This window comes from Lycorma delicatula, chromosome 13 (genome assembly GCF_047948215.1).
Source record: "Lycorma delicatula isolate Av1 chromosome 13, ASM4794821v1, whole genome shotgun sequence".
Taxonomy (NCBI): Eukaryota; Metazoa; Arthropoda; class Insecta; order Hemiptera; family Fulgoridae; genus Lycorma; species Lycorma delicatula.
The window spans coordinates 47,460,354-47,481,961 of NC_134467.1; the positions used below are offsets into that span (position 1 = coordinate 47,460,354).

The 21,608-nt window shown below is 34.8% G+C and overlaps 1 protein-coding gene and 1 long non-coding RNA gene across 7 annotated transcripts in view; both read left to right on the plus strand.

Annotated features, from left to right (window-relative positions):
- Nucleotides 1-21,608, plus strand: part of LOC142333864 (uncharacterized) — a 782,720-nt gene that overhangs the window by 678,918 nt on the left and 82,194 nt on the right. For all 6 annotated transcript variants that reach the window (XM_075381431.1, XM_075381432.1, XM_075381433.1 and 3 more), the window contains one exon: nucleotides 15,329-15,455. In XM_075381431.1, the coding sequence (XP_075237546.1) occupies nucleotides 15,329-15,455 (127 nt within the window). The remainder of the gene's footprint in view (nucleotides 1-15,328; nucleotides 15,456-21,608) is intronic.
- On the plus strand, nucleotides 2,970-8,889 carry LOC142333766 (uncharacterized). The gene is made up of 2 exons (XR_012758680.1): nucleotides 2,970-3,158; nucleotides 8,606-8,889. It is a non-coding gene; the product is annotated as an uncharacterized LOC142333766 (long non-coding RNA).

A 21,608-nucleotide genomic window follows, 5' to 3' on the forward strand; every position in this document is an offset into this window, starting at 1 on the left:
TCCAAAAATTCGAATATAATATTTATAAATATGAAATTCAGAGAATATTAAACAAATTTAAAAAAATACAAGATAATGAGAAATAAATCTCAAATTTTACGGTCGTTTATATAAAGAATGAATGAAAATAGATTTAAAAAACAAATATTTAATAGTTTTTAGAAAAGATAACAAATGTAATTTGCTTTAAAGAAATTTAAAACTCCAAGAGACAACTTTTTAGATGACAATTTGCGGTACATAAATTTCCAGAGAAACAAAAAGCAAAGAAAAACGCCAAGCAACAAATAATTTGATGTTTTAGTTCAGCGGCAGCCTGTAGCTAAAATTTTTCTGGACCTTCTCAAGGCTGCGGTTAAAGTTTTCTGTAAAATAAAAGAACCGAAAAAAATTAATAAAATAGAATAGCTGGAAGCAGGATAATTATCTAATTTCATAGAGGGTTGACAAGAAACTAATTTTCAGCTTTACGTTTGTTTTGAATGATTTATTCAACGTTATTATTTTTATCTTCTTGAATTTGATTGATATCTGTGCTTTTTGGACTAGCATATTTTACGAGTATAAGCAAATTGTTTTTATTTTTATCAGCACCTGTTTACGGTCGCTTTGAAGAAAGCGGGTGAGGCTCAAAAAAAAAGATATTTGAAGTTTTTTTGGTATTGATCGCTTACCAGAACGAGCGTCTCAGAATCGGTTTAAAAATATTTTCACTCAAATATGGCCGATGTTCTAGTCGACCTACTGCAGTCGATTAAGATCAAATCGAAGGCATAATTGATTAGGATCGTCATAAAACCCTGGTGGAGATTTTAGAGAAGTAAAATGTATCGCATAAAACGATTGAAAATCACATGGAAATTCTAAGACTCGTTAAGAAACTCTCGTGATATTTGGGTTTCGCGTGAATTAGAATAGATTCACTTAACACAAATCGATCCTTGCGATACGCATCTCAAACGCGATGAAATCAACCCTTTTTATTTCCTTGTACGAAGTATTGCAATCGCAAAAAAAGTTTGGTTTTCAGATTTCAACGGAAATATCCATTTTGACGATACCTGAATCTATTTTGACTAATTTTTTGCGTGACGTCTGTCCGTATGTATTTCGCATAACTCAAAAACGATTAGCCGTAGGATGTTGAAATTTTATATTTAGGTCTGTTGCAGCATCTCGTCGTGCACCTCTCCTTTTGATTGCAATCGACTGAAAAAAAAGTATCTCAAAAAGCCTAAATAAGCTAATAAGGTCTCATTGAGATCTTTTCAACGATATGTCATAAGTGGTACTTATTTTCAGCGTTCCAGAGCGATAGAAAAATGAAATTTCAATTGATGAAATATTTTGATCTTACAAGAGGAAGGCACATTAGTTCGATCCCCGACTTCATGTACATTTTTTAATTTTTTTTTTTAATTAAATATACTAATTTATTAATAACTACTAAGCTCTGATTTAAAAAAAATTACAATAAATAATTATTCAGTAATAACAATAAAAGAAAAAATTGAAAAAAATCAGAAGTTATTGTTGAAATAAAATTTTATGTACTTTTCACTTTATTCAAAAATTGTTTACAGAGGCTAATAATTATTTTAAAAAAATATATTTAAATTAAAAAAAACGTTAAAAAAATATATGTATATGAAGCAGGATTCGAACCGATGTGTGTACGATTACGGGATAGGACACGTATTCACTTATACCACGTACCAACTTGAGCGACGTGAAACAAAATTAATATATAAACTAATATAAGATGTAGATACAGACACCACGATGCAGTTGTGTAACTGTCCACTTTATTAAAAAATTGGAGGATCGTATCTCACTTTGAAATGAAATAACTTTAAATAAAGTGCAGAGAAAAACGTGTGTAGGTTAGGCGTGCAAGGAAGTAATGTGGTATCTACATCAGTTTTTTTTTTAAAGAATCATAAGCGGTAATGAAAAATGAATCGTCAACAACAACTTAACACAGTCCATTCGTGATGAACCAAACGTTATATTATTTATTTCATTGCATATCTGCTTTTGTGTATTATTATTATTATTATTTATTATTATTATTAATTTGCCATTACTAATTTGGCAAGGGAGTGCCAGCTGATCTGCAGGAGGCGACGGGCAGGCGAAGACCGGGAGACCATTGCCAACCAGGAACGCACTCGCACGTTCCTCGCATGGCAAGAGACCTGGGACCACGACACCAGAGGACGATGGACCGCAAGGCTTATCCCTGTGGACCGAGGACGGAGCGCGACGGCATGTACAGGTGGAGTACCGCATAACCCAATTTTTAACGGGTCACGGGTACTTCCGCTCTTACCTTCATGTCGTAGAGAAAGCACCCTCCCCCGACTTCCTCTATTGCCCCGGTGTACGGGACGACGCTGAGCACACCTTTTTCAAATGTGCTCGGTGGGCGGCAGATCGACGGACACTAGAGGCGGATCTCGGAGCACTGAGCCCTCACAACGTGGTTGCGATAATGCTTCGTGACCTGAGCGGCTGGGAAAGTGTATTCGTCGGTAATATTCTTAGGACCAGAAAGGTTAACCTGGATAGTCCTGAATTTAGGTAGAACCTAATCGGGCTAGTATAGGAGGACTCGACCAGAAACGGTTACTCGACGGACTACACATTAAACGGTTCTGGGTCGGGTCCTGGTAGAAAATGGGGTGGTTTTAGTCGGTAGTCTGCTGATAGTGATTGAAAATACCATCAGCGGGAGCCCGACACTCCGTGCATAAACGCACTTCTACCTCCCTCCACAAAAAAAAAAAAAATTTATTATTACTTATTGGTAAAAATAACTTCCTTGACGGAAAAGATAAATCATATGATTATTTGATTATTTATAAAAATGACAAATTATATATTCTTTACTGCATATAATTATTTCCACATCCTGTTATTGTATTTTTAAAGGATGTCCTTTAATTAGGATTGCATAAAAGGCTAGTTTCACTGAATATTTGTACGTAATTGGTAAAACATCAGCGACAGCAGCGAGCAGATCGTTTGATTTGTTTTAACAATGCAGAAGAAAACTGTTATCTTCTTAATTTTTCTATTTTTATTTTACGTCATTGACATTGCGTTGGCTGATGATGGATTATACCCGGATATTGTCCGTGAAAATCAACTCCATAGTAAGTTATTTATTTATCAATATATATAAGTTAAATAGTTTATATAGAATTTTACTAAAACTCGTTGTAGATTAAATTTGAATATTTATTCTTTAATTGTTCAACTAGTTTCTTAAATATGTCATAATCATCAGGAATTATTTTCTTTTATTAATTTCAAAAAAAAAATTGTTTAAGTAATTGTTGTTTTGTTATTTATTAATGTTAAACATGAATTGACAGAAACTCAAAATATTATGATATATTACTTACATAATAATAAAATAAGGATCGTGACCCCCGTAGGGGAAGTCACCCGCCTTGTAACGATCATGATCGCGACACCACCCCATGCGTCCTTAGCTCGGACGGACTTTACCGGAGCCCCATCAGTTTTGGGGGAGATAAACAACAAACGGTGTATATCATCAAAGATTATAAAATAACCAGACTTTTTATTAGTATTAAACATGGATTGACAGAATCTTAAAATATTATGCTGTATTACGTAAAAATTAACAGCAACAGGATAAAGGAGAATCGGTTTACTTAGCATTTCTCCCGTCACCGCCCCATTCGGTCACCCTAAAGCATACGACCAAATGTTTGTGCCACAAACGGCTACTGAGCCTCGAACAGTTTAGCGACCGGTATCGTAACATAGCTCCTAGAGCTTACCTAACAGTGTGGTACTATACCATCGGCTTACGTGTCTCAATCGCTCACTTCATATATTTACTAAAACGGCTAGACTCAACCCGACAACTAATGAAAATATATATGACATTCATAAATTAAAATTCACTTCGTCTAGACAGCAATTCGCTGCCACGCCTAGGTCACCGAATGCCAGCAAGTACCTGTCCACCATATTAAAGCGCTTGAAGCCTTAATTGGCTGGTATTCAGCCATATATCTCTAGGTTAGCTTCCCACAGCAGTGCGGTAGGAGTATTTTCCCCTTAGGTAAACTACTGATATCGGTTGAACAAAGCAACCGCATCGAGGAACTCCACACGGTCCGAAAATGCGGCTCTCATCGCTTGTGAGTGGCCAATTTTCCCCTTGACCTCTAAGTTCCAGGGTGGCCCGTCCTCTGTCCTTTCAAAGAGCAAGGCAGTCAAACAGCAGGTGTTCATTTAACTGGATCTCCCCACAGACGCACAGCTCATCAGCTGCTAGGTGGAACCGAAACAGATATTGGTTTAAATTATCATGGTTGGTGAGCATCTGGGGACCCGTTGCCCTTAAAAACCAGCTCCCCCAGATGCTGTATAAATTTACACAAGGATCTTTTCTTAATCGCGGCGTGCCATTCCAACTGCCGTGCATCCATCGCGAGGATAAAGGAGAAAGGAGAAATCCTTATTTATTTAAAAGTAACGTTAATAGTTTATTATTATCATTTTTTATCACGTTAACTTTATATATTGCGGACCGCTTATAGAGTTACTGAAGATAAATCTAGTAAATTCTGAAAAAAAATCAAGAAAAATCCAAGGTCCAAAATCCAGAAATCATACTTATAAATTAAGAAAATCAGAAAATTTTGAAAAAAGAGATCATAAAATGAAAAAGAAAATTTAAATTTTACGTTCCCTTATATACAGTGGATAAAATTAGATTAAAACCCCAGATATTTAATCATTTTGAGAATAGAAAAAGAAAATAACTTTGGTAAAAATTGAAATAAATCTAAAATTATTAACTACTAGCAGACCCGACAATGCTTCCCTATTGCTAAATTCAATGAACACAATTGAAAGTTTAATGAAACATTAACAAAATGAACATTACGGAACTTCACAAAATTTAATCTATCACTTTATTAAAATCAGAATGTAACTAAATACAATCGACAAAACAACAGCACTACCTATCGGATTTAATTCAAAATACCCCTAACTTTCTTTCTACTGGACATACCGAAGATTTCAGTAGTTTTAATTCTTCTCCGGACAACGCGGTCCATTTTGCAAAAACCCGGCGTAAATCGGTCCAGTGGTTTTTTAGTCTACAGCAGACACACTTACGACTATTGCCTTTTGTACATATATATATATATAGAAGAAGAAAGTGAGTTTGTATATTTGTTTCGTAGATTATTCGACACCGGCGCAATCTAACGCATATAGTTTTTTGCAAAAATATTTATTTACACGTAACTGATGTATATTCTGAATATGAGCCAAATCGGACCGTAAATATAATTTTTCGAAATATCTTTACCCTAGCGCCACCTAGCGAGTCCAAACTAATTCAGAAACCTTCGCGAGCGTGCGTACAACTCACCAAAATTTCATCGCAATCGGGTGAATGGTATAGCTTCTGCTTCGTGACAAGAACGATTGTGATGAATACCATAGATCATAATAAAGATTTTACACCTATTTTTCTACAACACACAAAGTAAAACATATCGATAATACTGGATGGTCTTGTCAAGGAATCCTAATGTAATGTTTTGGTCGAGGATTTTCGGTACGTTGTTGTTGTTTCGGGACTAATATATGACATCCCCGATTCGTATTCAGTGGCGTAATTCGTGGCGCCACACAGAAGCAGTATCTTGACATCCTTGATTATGTTTCCGATAACCGAAGCCTGAATTCTTAGTGTTCTGCCATCAAGACATGTTCTGTCACGGCTGCGGCTCTCCTTGTTCTATCCTTTGCTAACCTGTTTTTTTCGGCATATTTTCCTTTTTCTATAATCCAATCCATCATTTTAAATATCTTCCTTCCTCTTGCTTTATCGAGCTTCCACTTACCAAACTTCCTATAGTATTCAGTAATTTGGGGAATACCAAGGGGGATTTAGGCCATGGAGAGGTTGCCCGGAGCAAATAATATCCCTAAAACTTATGATGGACTTATATAAAAGACGGAAAAAACTAATAATCACCTTCGTCGACTTTAAAAGGGCCTATGATTGTATACACCGACCATCCATGCTGAATATTCTGAGAAACCTGGGCCTTCACCCTAAACTCGTAAACATGATAAAATTAAGTTTAACCGATACCCAGTCCAGAGTGAAATTCAGAGGTGAACTCTCTCAACCCTTCTACATAAAAACTGGATTGAGGCAAGGAGACGGCCTCTCACCACTCCTTTTTAACTGCGCCCTTGAATTTGTCATGAGAAAATGGTATGAAATAAATCACAAAAATATAAAAACGGGTACTAAGAAAAACTCTATCACACTAAATCGCCTAGGATTTGCAGATGACCTCGCTCTTTTAGCAAATAATATTCAAGAAGCCAAAACACAAATCATGAGCCTTCAAAACCTAGCACAAAAGATAGGGCTTCATATCTCTTTCGAAAAAACTGAACTAATGGCCATAGATCCTCTGGTAATAGAGCACATTACGGTAAACAATCAGAAAATTAAAATAGTAAAACAATTTAAATATCTAGGGGAAATAATAACTTATAATTTAAATGAAAAAGTGACATGGCAAAAGAGGACAAATAAAATGATTAAATCCCAAAAATTAACTCGGTCAACATATAAAAAAAAATGCCTTTCTGCTAAAACAAAACTTAAACATTATAAAACTGTAGTACAGCCAGAAGTCACCTACGGAAGCGAGACCCTTTTCAAAATCACTCAGAAAAACCGAATTGAAAAAATTCTGAAAATAGAGAGGAGAATTGTCAGAACGTGTATCAATAAAAAACACCAAAAAGAAGGCCGATGGTGGATTGTGCCAAATGAGGTGGTGTATCGAGAAATAGAGCCTGTTACTGATACTATGCGGAAAAAAAGAATCTCTTTCTTCGGTCATCTCATAAGGACACCGGAAACAAGACTGTCAAGAAATATCATTGAAAAGCTCTGGTTCCAAAAGCTAGAAGTAGGATGGATCAAAGAAATTAGAGAAGATATGAAAGAATTGGGAATTTCCCTGACTGACCTACAGAATAAAACTGGAAAAATTACAAAGCTAAAAGATAAAAGCATTAGATTTAAACAAAAGACAGAATACAACGAAGAGGGTGTTTACGGATGAAGAAAAGAAAGCAAGATCTGAACGGATGAAGAAATACTGGGCAGCTCGAAAGAGTAAAATAACACGCTTTTCTCAGAAAAGATCCAACTAAAATTGACTTAAGTGGTCCCATGTTGGCCGTAAAAGCATAATAATAATAATAATAATTCAGTAATAAACACCTTCTTCTCATACAATATCCTAAACAGTTCATTTCCTATATTCAATCGCATTTAGCATTTTCCTATTCTCTCTGATTCTTCTTAATGCTTCTTCATTTGTTACATAGATGTTTAACCGTCTGAGATTTATGATTCTGTTCCGCGCCCCAATTCGTTTTCTGTCTGCCTTTCTCATCGTCCATGTTTCAGCTTCATAGAACATCACACTCCAAATAAAACATTTCATTCATTAATTTCTTCCTTAACGCTAAGTTTTACTTTCGACACAGCAGTCTTCCTTTCTAATTCCTGCTTACTTCTTGATATTCTACTTTTAATTTCTATTAAATTTTAATTTTAATTTCTAAATTGTGATACAGAAGCCTGAATCGCAAAATAAATTCCTCAGTTTCTGCGAACACCTCGGTACTCTTGAGCAACGCGAAGCACTCCCATTGTCCAACAGCATTTGATAGACCGTCTATTTAGGTCACTTGTTCACCATTTCTTGTTTCATAAATTAGGGTATATCGCAGGAGTTGGAATCCTGCATCTGAACTCAAGTTAAACGGTTTTCTTCCTCCAGTATATCTTTGTGAAACAAATTGGTAATGCTTTTCTGCCAAAAAAATCTCCAAGGTTTCCTATTTAGTTTAAAATGGAGAGGCCTTCCTTTTCTCTTAGGAGATGGAAGCGAACAGTGGAGCTCTGCGTGTAATGAATGCGTTAATTCTATCGTCATCTGCGAGATAAAACCATTATTTTTTGTTTTTGAGGTGGAGGAACCCCATTTACGGGCGCCTAGGCAGAGTCGGGCTCGTTAACAGGTTACCGACTAAACCTCCACCCCTCCTGGAAACCGCTTATAAAGTAATACTGCATAAGCGGTTTCCTGGTGGGGTGGAGGTTTAGTCGGTAGTGCGCAGGAGCACATGCGCACCTAATAGTATCCTGCGGAACCTGTAAACAAGCCCGACACTGCCTAGGCGCCCGTAAATGGAGTTCCTCCACCTCTATAAAAAAAATTCAACCCTTCCAGTTCTCATTCATTTTAGGATCCCTAACTAGCTTAGGCTGCCGGCGGCTTTATGAATCTGTTTACCGCCCTTACTTTAATAGGTTCGTACAGTTGGCATTTCAATCGGCACTTCTCTGTACCGTAAGTCCAATTATTAGGATCTCTTTGTGTAGTTGTGTCTAATTCTAATATATTTCAGGAAACTGATTATTATATAACATAATAATTAATAATTAATTTACTATAATGGAAAATTAATACCGAGTAAAAAATTTCATTATTTTTATTTTCAGATAGAAGAGTTCGCGATTTCGGATTCGGTAATGTATTTAGCGGTTATGCTTTTGGTGGGTTACACATTAAGGATGTACCAAATCCCGACGCATTTAAGCAACGAACGTAACCCTACTATACAGAACGTCATTTTACGGAACCTGTGGATGGAATAGTACATCGAGAAAGGAGGTCGTATGAATCAAGAAGCCAGTCGCCAAACGAATAACCGATCCCTTACAGTTCTTTCAAATAAGCTTTTGTTTTAATTTTGATGAGCGATAAATAAATTTATGTAAACTAACTTTCTAATACAAATTTTTATACTGTCTATACCTCAAAATGACCGATATTAGTTTATTACTCAAAGAAAACGTATTTCCCTTTTTCTTGATATAAAAGTTAATGCGTTTATGTGACATTAAAATTGAGTGTCTTTCTATCAGTAGGGCATTGTACTATCAAACATTGACTGAACAAAATATTTCGTATATAAACGATTATTTAAAAAGAAAAGATGAATATAATTTTGAATTTTCAGCGTGAATTTTCGTTCAACGTGGATATAAATATGCGCGTATGTAATTTTCATCGATTATGAATTAAATATTTTAATTCATTTAAAAAAATACAATACATCTTGCGTGCTTAAGACCGCACGGCAGAAGTGAAAACTTGTACGGGATCGCAGTCGTTTCGAATTAATAATATATATTACAAGTAGCATATAATGTTTAAATATAATAGCCGCTTTAACCTTTGACCCCTAGAACCAATTTGCCGCACATTTGAACGTACGGTTTCCACGATTATCCCCTGTTTGTAGTTAAATTTTCACTCTGAAACAGCGGATTTACTGAAAAATACATAGTAAAACACGGGTTTCGATACCCCCAAAATTACAACAAAGAAAATTCTATTGAACCTCCACGTCTGTTTTCACCGGTTTATTCGAATACATTAAAGAACGGCTACTTTCAATGATGAATGTGTATTCACATGTTGAAACAGTTGATTTATAGAAACATTCATAGTAAATTTTAACTACAAACAGCACGATTAATTTTAAATTTATGATGACGGTGTAGGTCATCATTATTTTCAGCGATATGTGTGTTATATCATTGATCGTAAACTTATTTACGTTTCAAACTTCAAAATAATTGTTGGTTTTTATAATCTAACACCTACTCAATTAACGCTGTAAATTTATAATGATAATCTGCATCAATCAGTCATCATTACTTTTAGCGGAAGCAGGTGTTGTGGATTTTTAATTTTTTATAGTTGTATAGCTAATTATTGACAGCTGATATTATTTTATTTACATTTTACATAATAAATGCGATTTCTCAGACATATCTTTTATTAAATAAAAAAAAGGGCGTATCTCGAAAACGGTGCGTCCTAGGGAATTTTTAAGGCGATTTTGAAAGGCTTGTGAGATGGTTTGAGATTACCCGGAACGATAGGTTCTAAGCCCGTGCGTCTACCGGCCACTGTTCTCGACATTCTAGGAGCGAAATTCGCCCCCGTAGAATTGCAGGACCAAAATATTTCAAATAAAGTAATTTTTTAACAATAAACAGTAATCTTTACCGAAAATATTTTCTAGGTTAATGATTCGCTCTCACAACCGAGAAGCAACGTGGTACAGCTAATTCACAGTCTATCTTTACCGTATACTCGTGTATGGTATGGGCATGTATATTGAAAGAGAGAATAAGGGAGAATTAGAGGGGGAGAATTATTATGAATCACCGGCAGTTGTTTCTCCCACCTCCCATCCTATGCTACTATACACTCACATTATACTATGCACTCATATATATTCTCGCTCTACCCTTTTTTTCTCTTTCATAGATATTAATAATAAAATTTAGTGAATAACTAACTATAAGTAAATTATTAGGAATTGAAAATGTAAAAAATACAAAAAAACCAAAAAAAATTACAAAAATATATTTGATTACATATAAAAAATTATTTTTTAAAAAAGCTTTTACTTAACTAATATTAATATTAACATTAATAAAAAGAGGAAACAAATTAGAAAAACCCTCTAAAAAGTAAAAAATAAGAATTAAATCAAATTGAGAATTTTAAACAAAAAAATATAATATATTAACAAATATAAAAATGCACTGAAAAGTAAAAAATAAATTATATAAATATCTAATAAATAAATGTAATAATTATTAAATTTTAAAATTAAAAGTAATGAAAATACTTAGTTAAATAAAAGCGTGGCGCAGTTTTTATAATTTATTTAAAACAACACAACATTTATTTTTACGACAATTAATCTTCATTTTCATTTTCAATAACGACGCGTGGAGGCGGAAAGGTCTGCTGGAACCTCTCCAGTTGAGACTGACTAGCTACTAGTAAAAATCTGGGAAAATGCACCCGCTCGCTTTATTTGTACGTGTTCTCACATAGTTGAAGTTCATCTTCGAATTCTGCTTGTAATCTAAGCCGAATTGAACGCACTCTTCCGCTAAAAATTTCATTTTAATTAATTATGAATTTTTATTTAACGAACTCATAATCACGATTACGATTATAATAACGATAATAATTAATAATTACTTTTTAGAGGGTTTTTCTAATTTGTTTCCTTTTTTTATTAATGTTAATATTAATATTAGTTAAATTAAAGCTTTTTTAAAAAATAATTTTTTATATGTAATCAAATATATTTTGTAATTTTTTTTTGTATTTTTTAAGACTAAAAAAAAGTAAATATATTTATTTTTACACATCGAAGTTACATATGTGTACCAAATTTCAATCATTTTCATACGATAGTTCGTGAGAAATGAAAATTTTCAATTAAATGCATGAATTTAGCGTAGGGCGTGGGGGTGAGTCATATCAAATTCCGACACTGTAGTGCTGTATTGTCATCGAAGTTAGATACAAATTTCATTGATTTTCATACGGTAGATCAAACGATAAAGCAGTTCAAGATTTGATTATTCCTAAAGCGAGTTAAATAAAAGCTTTTAAAAAATAATATTTATTCTTTTGAATATCCCGAATGGCGTATAAAATATATACTTCATCTACCGCTATGCGTGTACTATGCCTATATATATATATAGAAGTATAATTTATTGTATTCTTTTTAGAATGTACTAATGTACTTTATTTCTTTGATTAGAATTTTAGAATGTACAATTTATATAGTGCTGTTCTTGGTCAGTTCTCTTAAAATGCAAGAGAATGGAAATGGAGAATGGAGTTGATTGATGTGAGATTATTTGAATAGAGTTAAAAATTATTAAGTAGGTATCTATTTAGTTAAAATAAATTATTACTGCTAAAAATAAGTATTTTATCAGTTCAAACTAATTTTTAATTGTTAAAAGTTATTTCATATTTAAATTAGCAAAAACTAATAATTTTTTTTAAAAAACCTATAATTAACTATTTTAAAGTACGCGCTCACACATTAGCGCCATCTTTTGTATTTTGTGGGAACTAACACATTTATAATGTATGTATATATATATATGTATTTCACCTTCATGTAGACATGATAACTGCCGTAATTTTGCGTCAATCACTTTCAAATTGAAACATAAAAATAAATATATATATATATATATATATATAGAGAGAGAGAGAGAGAGAGAGAAAGCACTGAGAACTCGAGAAGGAATGAGAAACTATGAATTGTGTTGTTCCTGAGGATCCAATAATAATAAACTTATGATGATATTCTAAACTAAAAACTGGATTACAATAGCAGTGATCATGAATGAAATCTCTTTAAATATTAAACCACTACTGAATAAATATATATATTTTAGTAATCTGTTTTTTCTCCGCTGAGAGGCCTTCAAGGACCATCCAAATATCATTCAATTACTTTCCTTCGTTTTTTTTCCAGAAGTTCTTCATTCTTTCGTACTGTTAACCTTTTATTTCTTCACTGCATTTTCTTCAGTTGAGTTTTTTCTTTTCAGGTACAGGGATGTTTAATTCAAAAACTTTTTTTCTGTATTCTTTTCGATCTAAACAATAATTTTCTGCAGAGCTAAACTTTTTGAGCTCTTCTTTAATCTGTTTAACTTAGCTCACTTGACCCTTATAAATCCAGAGTTTATTGAAAATTTGTTTGTTTAGCCTTGATGACACATTCGGACCGTCTGTCCATAGCATTTTAGTCGTTTTACTCTTATTGTTACAACTAGGTCTTTAATTTAATCGTTCATCTCAGTTTGTGTTTCTTCTTGGACCGTAAATCTTTTTTTAAATTTTTCTTTTTATCTTGAGTAGATTTTCTATTCCAGTTATATTTGTAATTTCCATGCTGTACAAGATATTGGTCTTACAACTGAGCTATAACGTCTTCATTTTGCATTTATAGAAAGGTTCTTTTAAATGTAAATATTTTTTACGTAAAAATTTAGTCGTTCTAACTGCTGTTTTTTTGTCTCAATCGTTACTATATCTGTTCCGTTTGAACTACTTTTTTCTCAAAGATATTTAAAATTGTCCAAGATGTTAATTTTCCCGTACTTTGTTTCAATTGTCTTTTTTCGATATTTAGTGGCGATCAGTGGCTTCTCGTAGCTAAAGTTAGCGGGGGTGCTCCTCCAGAAAATTCTTTTCTGGACCTTTTAAAGACTTTGGTTAAAGATTTTTGTAAAATAAAAGAACCGAAAAAAATTAATCAAATATAATAGCTGGAAGCAGGATGATAATCTAATTCTACACTTTATTACATTCAAGAATAAGGTACACGGTGTTTAAACACATAGCGCTTAAAAACCATATTCGGTTTAACCGAATAAATAATAAAATGTGAATACGGGTAATATTTTTTGGTATTATTACAAAACTTAATAAAATGTGTCCTTAAAACACTATAATCCAAAGGTGCTTAATATAAATTTTTATGTACTCAGAAACAAATACGTAATTCGTTTTTACTAATTACCTCTCTTTCGCCCTTCCAGTGTGTTTTTGGACAAAGTTGACTATCAAAAATCCCTTGTCATCCGCCATTTTCTGATCGCTACTGAAAAACGACTAAACCGCTTTCATATTCCTTCCACCGAATAAACTAGAAAAGGGAACGAACAAGGTAAGTTCCGTACATACGCCGAATAAAAAAAAACTACCTTCCATCACCACGCCGGCATCGGCACTGCGGGAGCGACAGTGTTCTCACTCCCTCGCAGCGTCGCGTGCATCTTCCTATGTGCGCGTGCACACAACAGCCAAATACTACGCCGCTGTAACTGTAAAGCGCACAGTTCCGTACAAAGATTTTTCTATCTTTTTCATAAACTTAGGGATGGCTGCTGATATTAAGCTTGAGGATTATATATTGTACAAGTATAAAGAAAGAATTAAAAAAAAGGACTCATTATATTAAATGTTATCGATAATATTAAGCGGAAAATAAGAGGCGCTGCAGTTCCACAGTGTCTATACGCGAGCCACTACTGTTTGCAATTGTCAACATTTCTATCTTTGAAAAAATCTGGAAGCCTGTTTATCAGCTACTTCTTTAAAATGGTTAATTTAAAGGATTTTGGAAAGAATGTTATGTCATCGCAAAAGGTAGATAATTAATTTTTACGTTCTGTTTCACACACTTGAATCATTATTTTTTCCAGAATGTTTTCGTCATTTTATCTAAAACCAAGTTGAAAAGCATCGGTTAAAGACCATCATCACCTTTTCTTAGTACTGTTTGAATTTGGAACGGTTTGCTAAATTCACTTAGAAACTTGACTTTAAATACGGTTTTGTTTAAAGTAAGATTCTATTTTTTTATTAATCGATAAATTTATTTTTAAAGAATCGTTTACTATCTTATACAGAAAAACCAATAAACAAGTAAAAGAATATTCGGGTGAGCAAACTCCATATCCTATCTTATATTTTCTGTTGACGGAGAAGTTTTCGTAGGTCAAGAATCTTACGATACCAATAAATTAGTCCGCCTTCCTGATCCGTTTTTTATTGATGAATTAATTCGCCGGAAATGCTTTTACGTGGAAATATGAGAGTGAAAAATTAAATTTCGTAGCGTATGAAAAATTTCAAGTCTGATCGGGATTTGAACCCGGGACCTTCAGATAAGTGGCCCAGACTTTACCACTCTGCCACGAAGATCATCAAATTTGTCCGTTAATTTTATATAAAAACAGTTTCTAACGCCGTTGGAATACTATTTCGGGGAGAGGAGTTCATATCAAGTCATCATTATACGAACAAAAGTAAATACAGTGTCACTTTAAATTAAACTTCAAAATTAAACATGTTTTTTATGAAGTATCAAAAATAGAAACCAAACGTAAATTATCTCAAGGAACGTATCACCAACTTGATTACAAGCATAATTCTACTGCTTAAAGCACTTCTGTACTTCCTCCTTTAGTGTATCCCCGTTTAACGAGATTTGTTTTGCACATTTGCATGTCACACGATTCGTAATCGATGTAGAGAGCTCACCACGTGGCGTATGGTAATTTTCATCTCGTGCGGAGATTTTCTTGTAACATGAAGGGTTGTCGCATTAGAATATTTCGCACCTCTAGTCTTCGTATTTCAGAAGCGATAAAAAATTATTCTGACGAAAAAGAAGAAAGTTCTACTCGACTTAATTAACGACAACGTTAAATATTCAGAATTACCACCCTTACCTAACTTTGTTTACTTATTTATTTTAATGTATATTTAATTATTATTAATTTTTTTCTGAATTTCTTTTGTTTCAGTTAATTAAGAATATAATGAATCAAACAAAATCTGTTCCTGATGGTCCTCCACAAATTATTTATTATGAAGAACCTCCGTTAACCATACCTCCATTTCCATCGGATCCAGCAGCTGCGTTACCTCCAGGTAAGTTGAATATAATTAATATCTATTGTTACCGGACGCGGGCTACTGAACGTCGCTCCTGTGAGTTGTTGACCGGGTTCCTTGCAGTTCACACAAACATAGATTGTATATTATCAGGGGAAGAGAGGTTTTGTGCGGTAACCGACTTTGTAACACGGACACTCCGACACAAAGCCAGGGATAATGAGGCGACGAAAGGTTGAGGGACAGCCCCCTACGGAGCTGCCGTTCCGCTGTGCTTGCACGGATGGGCGGCAGCGATGAGGCACTGGGACTCTCTCATTCCTTCGGGAAAAAGACCGAGACCGGGTGCAAGTGCCCTGCACAGTGTGCTCTCACCGGAGGCATTGGCGTCAAGACCGAGTTTCGGTTTCTGGGGTCGGGTCCAGGAACGACATAGTCGGGCTTGGATACCCCGCCCTAGGAGTTAAGGGCAAACAATGAAAAGATCTAACCGGCGGGCTGACCTGTCGGACTAGACTTATGGCCGGGGAAGCCCGTTTGAGTAGAAAACCCCTTGGGCTGTGCTTTGCTTTTTTGTTGATCCGGGCCGGGGGTAGAGTAAAAAAAAATAAATAAATAAAATAAAAATATTTATTGATATTATTTTTAAATCCTAAATTAATTAGTCTCAATATTGAACTCTTCAGTGTAATTTGGTACAGGAATCGCGAGGTTTTATTACTAGATAATTAAAACAGTTCGTCTTGGATATGTTTCGTTTGTTCATTTTTTTTTTTTTTTTGGTGTCTCAAAATTAAATTTTACTTTCCGAATAGCAGTTTATAGTTGCAACGTAGAAGGCAAAGGGAAAGTGTATAGATCGGATCCGAGAAGATAATCGCTGGCAAGAATCAATCTAACTGCCACGTGATTTATTTATAGATTTTTTGAACGAAAAGGATTGGGATAAGCCGGCAGCTAATTGCAGAAATGCGTGACGTTATAGATGGGAACTAGTTTGGGATTTCTACCAATAACTGGTTAGGATTTTAACTGAAAATGAATATAATGACGGTATCCTTGATGGAATGGTAGCTTATCGGTATTTCATAAGCCGGATGTCTCCGGTTCATATCCCGATCAGGCACGGCATTTTTCATACGTTACGAATTTCCATTTCATATTCCTATGGTCAAGCTTCGAAGCTTATAATATGGTGAATTAAATTCAAAAAGAAAAAACGTGTTACGTATGAATGGTGGTGTAACAATATTTCACATTTTACTTTCCCGTCAAGATAGCGTTATAGCAGAGCTATAGCTTTAGAAAGGAAACTGTTTGTTAATTTAATTTACTAAGCATTTGGGACCGTTGGTATTAATGCAATTGTATAAAATAATGTTTCACTTACCAACAATTATAAAAGTATATACCCAAGTACTTTCGGAGCCGTTACTCCATCATCAGGGATTTACCAAAAGATGTTAATTCAAATTTAAATGTATAATTGTATTTAAATTAAAATTGTTACATTCATAATAGTCGGTTGTCAAGAAGTAAATTTAAATTGTACGTCAATAAGATCGTAACGTCATTTTCATTAGATGTTGGTGAATATTACGTAAGATGTTTGCGACTATTATAGTCGCAAAGTCCGGAGAAGGGGACGCATTGCTTCCTCCAAAATAACTAGGGCCCCGGTAGGCGTGTCCTGCCAGCCCGAAAGGCCTTAGCACCGAATGGACTTCAGCGGACGGACTGAGTGGGGAATCACGCCGGTATTACGAGACTCAAAATCTTAATCTCTCACGGACAGACCCAGTAAATAATTTTCACGCTGGTCCGTACGGATAGAAACATAAATCACCAAATCCGGCCATAAATAAGACTTAAAATTTATATCCCCCACTAAATAACCATCCCAACCCCGTCGGGGGAAGACACCCACCTTGTGACGTTACCGGTCGCCATACCGCCCTCTCCGTTCGAAGCCCTGAGAGGTTTTATAGGAGGTCGTCTTTAGACCCTCTAACTGATTACATCTCTCGGTGTTCAGCCAGGCCTCGGTCAGGATGCCACCGATGTAAATGCCTCGGCAAACATTTGCATCAGTAAAATACAAATCAAATTTTGCCTTCACATAGGCCTCAAACGGACATTCACATCCAACCTAACATGATTCCCTCAAACTAAGTCACCGAAACCGCGGAAGAGTGTACCCCGTGTCTAGTCCAAATTTGACAGCACCGTTCCTGATGTGAACGTCTCAGAAAAGGTACGAGTTTAAAGTTAAATCAGCGCTACACTCGTACCAAGCAAAATTATGTTTTACGCAACATAGAAATTCAGACCTGCACCCAAATAAGTCGATCGATTTAGATCACCTAACAAGGGGAACGTAACCTCATTCCGGTCCGCGTATAAACCGGGGACAAACCCCGTATCCCCACCCGGTCCAATCATGGAGTCTCGCGCGGCATTACCAAGTCACAACCAGAACCGCCATCGACGGAACGAAGCCACGCCCCCGGTCACACGGGTTACCATACACCGGCAGAGCGGCCACGCCCACCAGCGGGAACTCCAAATCGAATCACAAACACCAATATAAACATAGTATGATACCAATACGCCTACCTCCAACCAATCCAGTGCCTAGGCCGGAACCCTAGCCACCCGGGATCCTACCTGTTACCACCTACCTGCCACTAAATAACCAATAACCTGCCCGATAATGGAATGATACAAAACCAAGGAACATTTTCCAGGCTCTGCGATCTGTAGGGAGAAATAATTAAACTCCCGTCATTCTTACGTCCCGTTCCGTTCCATGCACATTTGTTAACACATTTGCAAAAAAAAAAAAATATTTTTTGCAAACTCGTACTCCCACCCCAAAAACTGTTCTAATGAACTACTGGCTAAGTGGGTATAGTGCGTCATTAGTAAACTCTCTCACCACAAGTAACGCTAGGGTAGCACTGACGTACAGCTCCTGAAGTCGTCTGCTATGTAGTGATGTCATAGTTGACCGGTACAATGAAATAAATAAATAATATTTAAAGTGTAAATGAATATTTAAAGTGGCCACGAGTACAGCCATACCCAAGCGAATGAAATACGGTATGCGCGCGCGCTTTAATTAGAATCATAGAATTAAATAAACAAAAATTATTAAATATTTAAATAAAATAATAAATATTTTTAATTAAGTTGTGTGTGTAAGCCGTTCATCAGAAAAAAAGGCGTGACGGAAAAGTCCTACAGCTGTGTTGTCAACTTTTTTAAAAGTTACTCATATTTATCTTGAACATTTACTTTACCGGACTTTACTTATAAATTTGTTATTTATGTTTGGACTGCATATTACTATCAGTTAATATTATTTATAAAAAAATATTCTATGCGATTTGGAAATGATTTTATAAAAAATTTTATCGCAATCTCAAAATCTAATAGCCACTTTAATAAAGTCTAAAATAATAAAAATAATTTTTTTTTAGAATAAACTTTTTTTAAGAGAAAGCTTTCGATTAGTTGAAGATTTGTATCATAATGAAAATTTGTTTTATAATGAACTTTAATATGATGCAAGTCCCAGTTGCGTAATTCAAACTCTTTTTACAGCCGTAGAAAAAATATATTATTATGTATCGATCAGAATCTAAAAATATTTATTTCAAGGACACGCAGATTAATATAACTTATTTTTAAAATAAAAATACCTATTATTTCTGTAATCATTTCTATTACACTTTTGATGGTAATTTGAGGCAAGGGTTGCCTAATATATTTTAAATATATGAATTTTCATCGACACCGGGTTAAAATAAATTTTTTTACTTAATTATCAGTATCAAACATAATTTTGGAGTATTAAATCTATATTTGATATTTTTTTCCCGCAAAGGAATGAAAGTAGAAAAATGTAAGATTCGATAACTTTTCATATTTCCGAATTGCAATATAAACACTTGGCATTTGATAGGGTGGTTTCTATATATGTGTAACATCGATAGCAACTTATTTTTTTTTTTAATTCCGCTTTAAGGGGAAAAGAAATAACAAAGTTGAGGGTATCGCATCTCGATAAAAATTCAATAAGGTAAAATTTTTTTCCTTATTTATTTGTTCGTTCTTCCATACAAATAATATTTGTAACAAAAATGTTTTCATAAAATCATTCTGTAGAGGAAATATTTCAAATGTATCGACTTAACACGATGTCGGTGGCGGAACGGTAGCATCTCAATCTTTTATACGGGGGTCCCGGGTTTGAATTCCGGTCAGGTTTGGCATTTTATATACGATAAAAAGAAATGAAACTTAGACGAACGGAGTATCTGAGAAGAAAAGATTAGAAGCTTTTGAAATGCGGTGCTACAGGAAAATGTTAAAAATCAGACGGGTGGATAAATTGACAAATGTAGAGGTGTTGCGGCAAATCGATGAAGAAAGAAGCATTTGGAAAAATATAGTTAAAAGAAGAGACAGATTTATAGGCCACATATTAAGGCATCCTGGAATAGTCGCTTTAATATTGGAGGGACAGGTAGAAGGAAAAAATTGTGCAGGCAGGCCACGTTTGGAATATGTAAAACAAATTGCTACGGATGTAGGATGTAGAGGGTATACTGAAATGAAACGACTAGCACTAGATAGGGAATCTTGGAGAGCCGCATCAAACCAATCAAATGACTGAAGACAAAAAAAATACGATAAAAAATATCATTTTATATTCTCATGTACAACCTTTGGTGGTGAACTAGTTCATTAAAAAAACAAAAAAATACTGTTAATCAATGCAGTTATAAATTTTTAGGTAAACTATTATCAGAGTAAAATAAATGATTTATAAAGGGTAAAAATTTAATTTAATAAATATTTTTTACTTCCATACACGACGTACAAGGAAGTACTGTAATCGCGAAAAATTTCAGTTTTTAGATTTCAACGGAAATATCCATTTTGACCATCCCTGAACCCATTTTGACTAGTTTCGGCGTGACGTTTGTACGTACGTACGTATGTGTCTCGCATAACTCAAAAACTATTAGCCGTAGGCTGATGAAATTTTGGATTTAGGACTGTTGTAATATCTAGTTGTGCACCTCCCGTTTTGATTGCAATCGGCTGAACCAAAAGTGTCCAAAAAAAGCTCAAAATCCCAAACAATTTGGATTTTGGACTTTTTCTTAACCGCAGTAATAAGTCCTCATTGAGAGTTTTTCAACGATATGTCATAAGTGGTACTTATTTTCATCGGTTCCAGAGTATAAATCATTAATCAAATGTATATTTACAACTAATTACATTATATTAACGATTGAAGATCCAGCTAGGATTTTGTTTATACAGACTGATTCTCGAAGAACGTAAAAAACATTCAGTATGTTCTACTGGTGAGGATAAAGAAGATTTGGAAACGCTTCTTTAGTGATTGTAGGCTGCCAAAACTTTTCGCTCTAATTTCGGCGCCTTCAATAAAATTAAACAAGACTGAAATTCTTATTCTTAAATTAAGAGGTAATTTAATGATTTAAATCTCTCCAGGAAAGTTAAAAGAAGTCCAAAACTGTATTTTTAAAAGTTTTCGAGAAATCTGGGGTAAAAGACAAAAGATCGGGTTCAAAAAACGCACTATTTTCTGTTTGACGTAAAATTACTTTGTTAAACGAGTATTAAATACATACATTTTTTTTGGGTGTTCTTTTGGTCGACCTACTGAATTGGTTAACTGGCATTTCTCCCGCCACCACCCCATTCGGTCGCCCTAGAGCGTAAAACAAATGTCAGTGCCAAGATACGGCTACTGCGCCTCTAAAACAGTTTAGCGACCTCGTTACCTAAAAGCTCCTAGTGAGCTATCTATCAGCGTGAGCGGATTAAGCAGGGTGCTATTCACCACCCGCTCACTTGTCAAACTAAATCTAGATCGGGGAGGAGCACCCCTTGTTACTAATTACTAAAAGTCGTTAAAGTTAATAATAAAAGACAGCAATTTAGGCTGTCACGCCTCGGTCGCTGTATGCCAGCTATTACCTGTCCACCATTTAAAGCGCTTGGAGCTTATATCTGGCTGGTGGCCAGCCATTATCTCAGGAAACACATCCCACAGCGGCGCTATAGGAATCAGTATAACCCAGATTAATTAAAAAACTGTAGCGATGACGGTTGAACTTCGCAACCTCATCGAGGAACTCCCACACG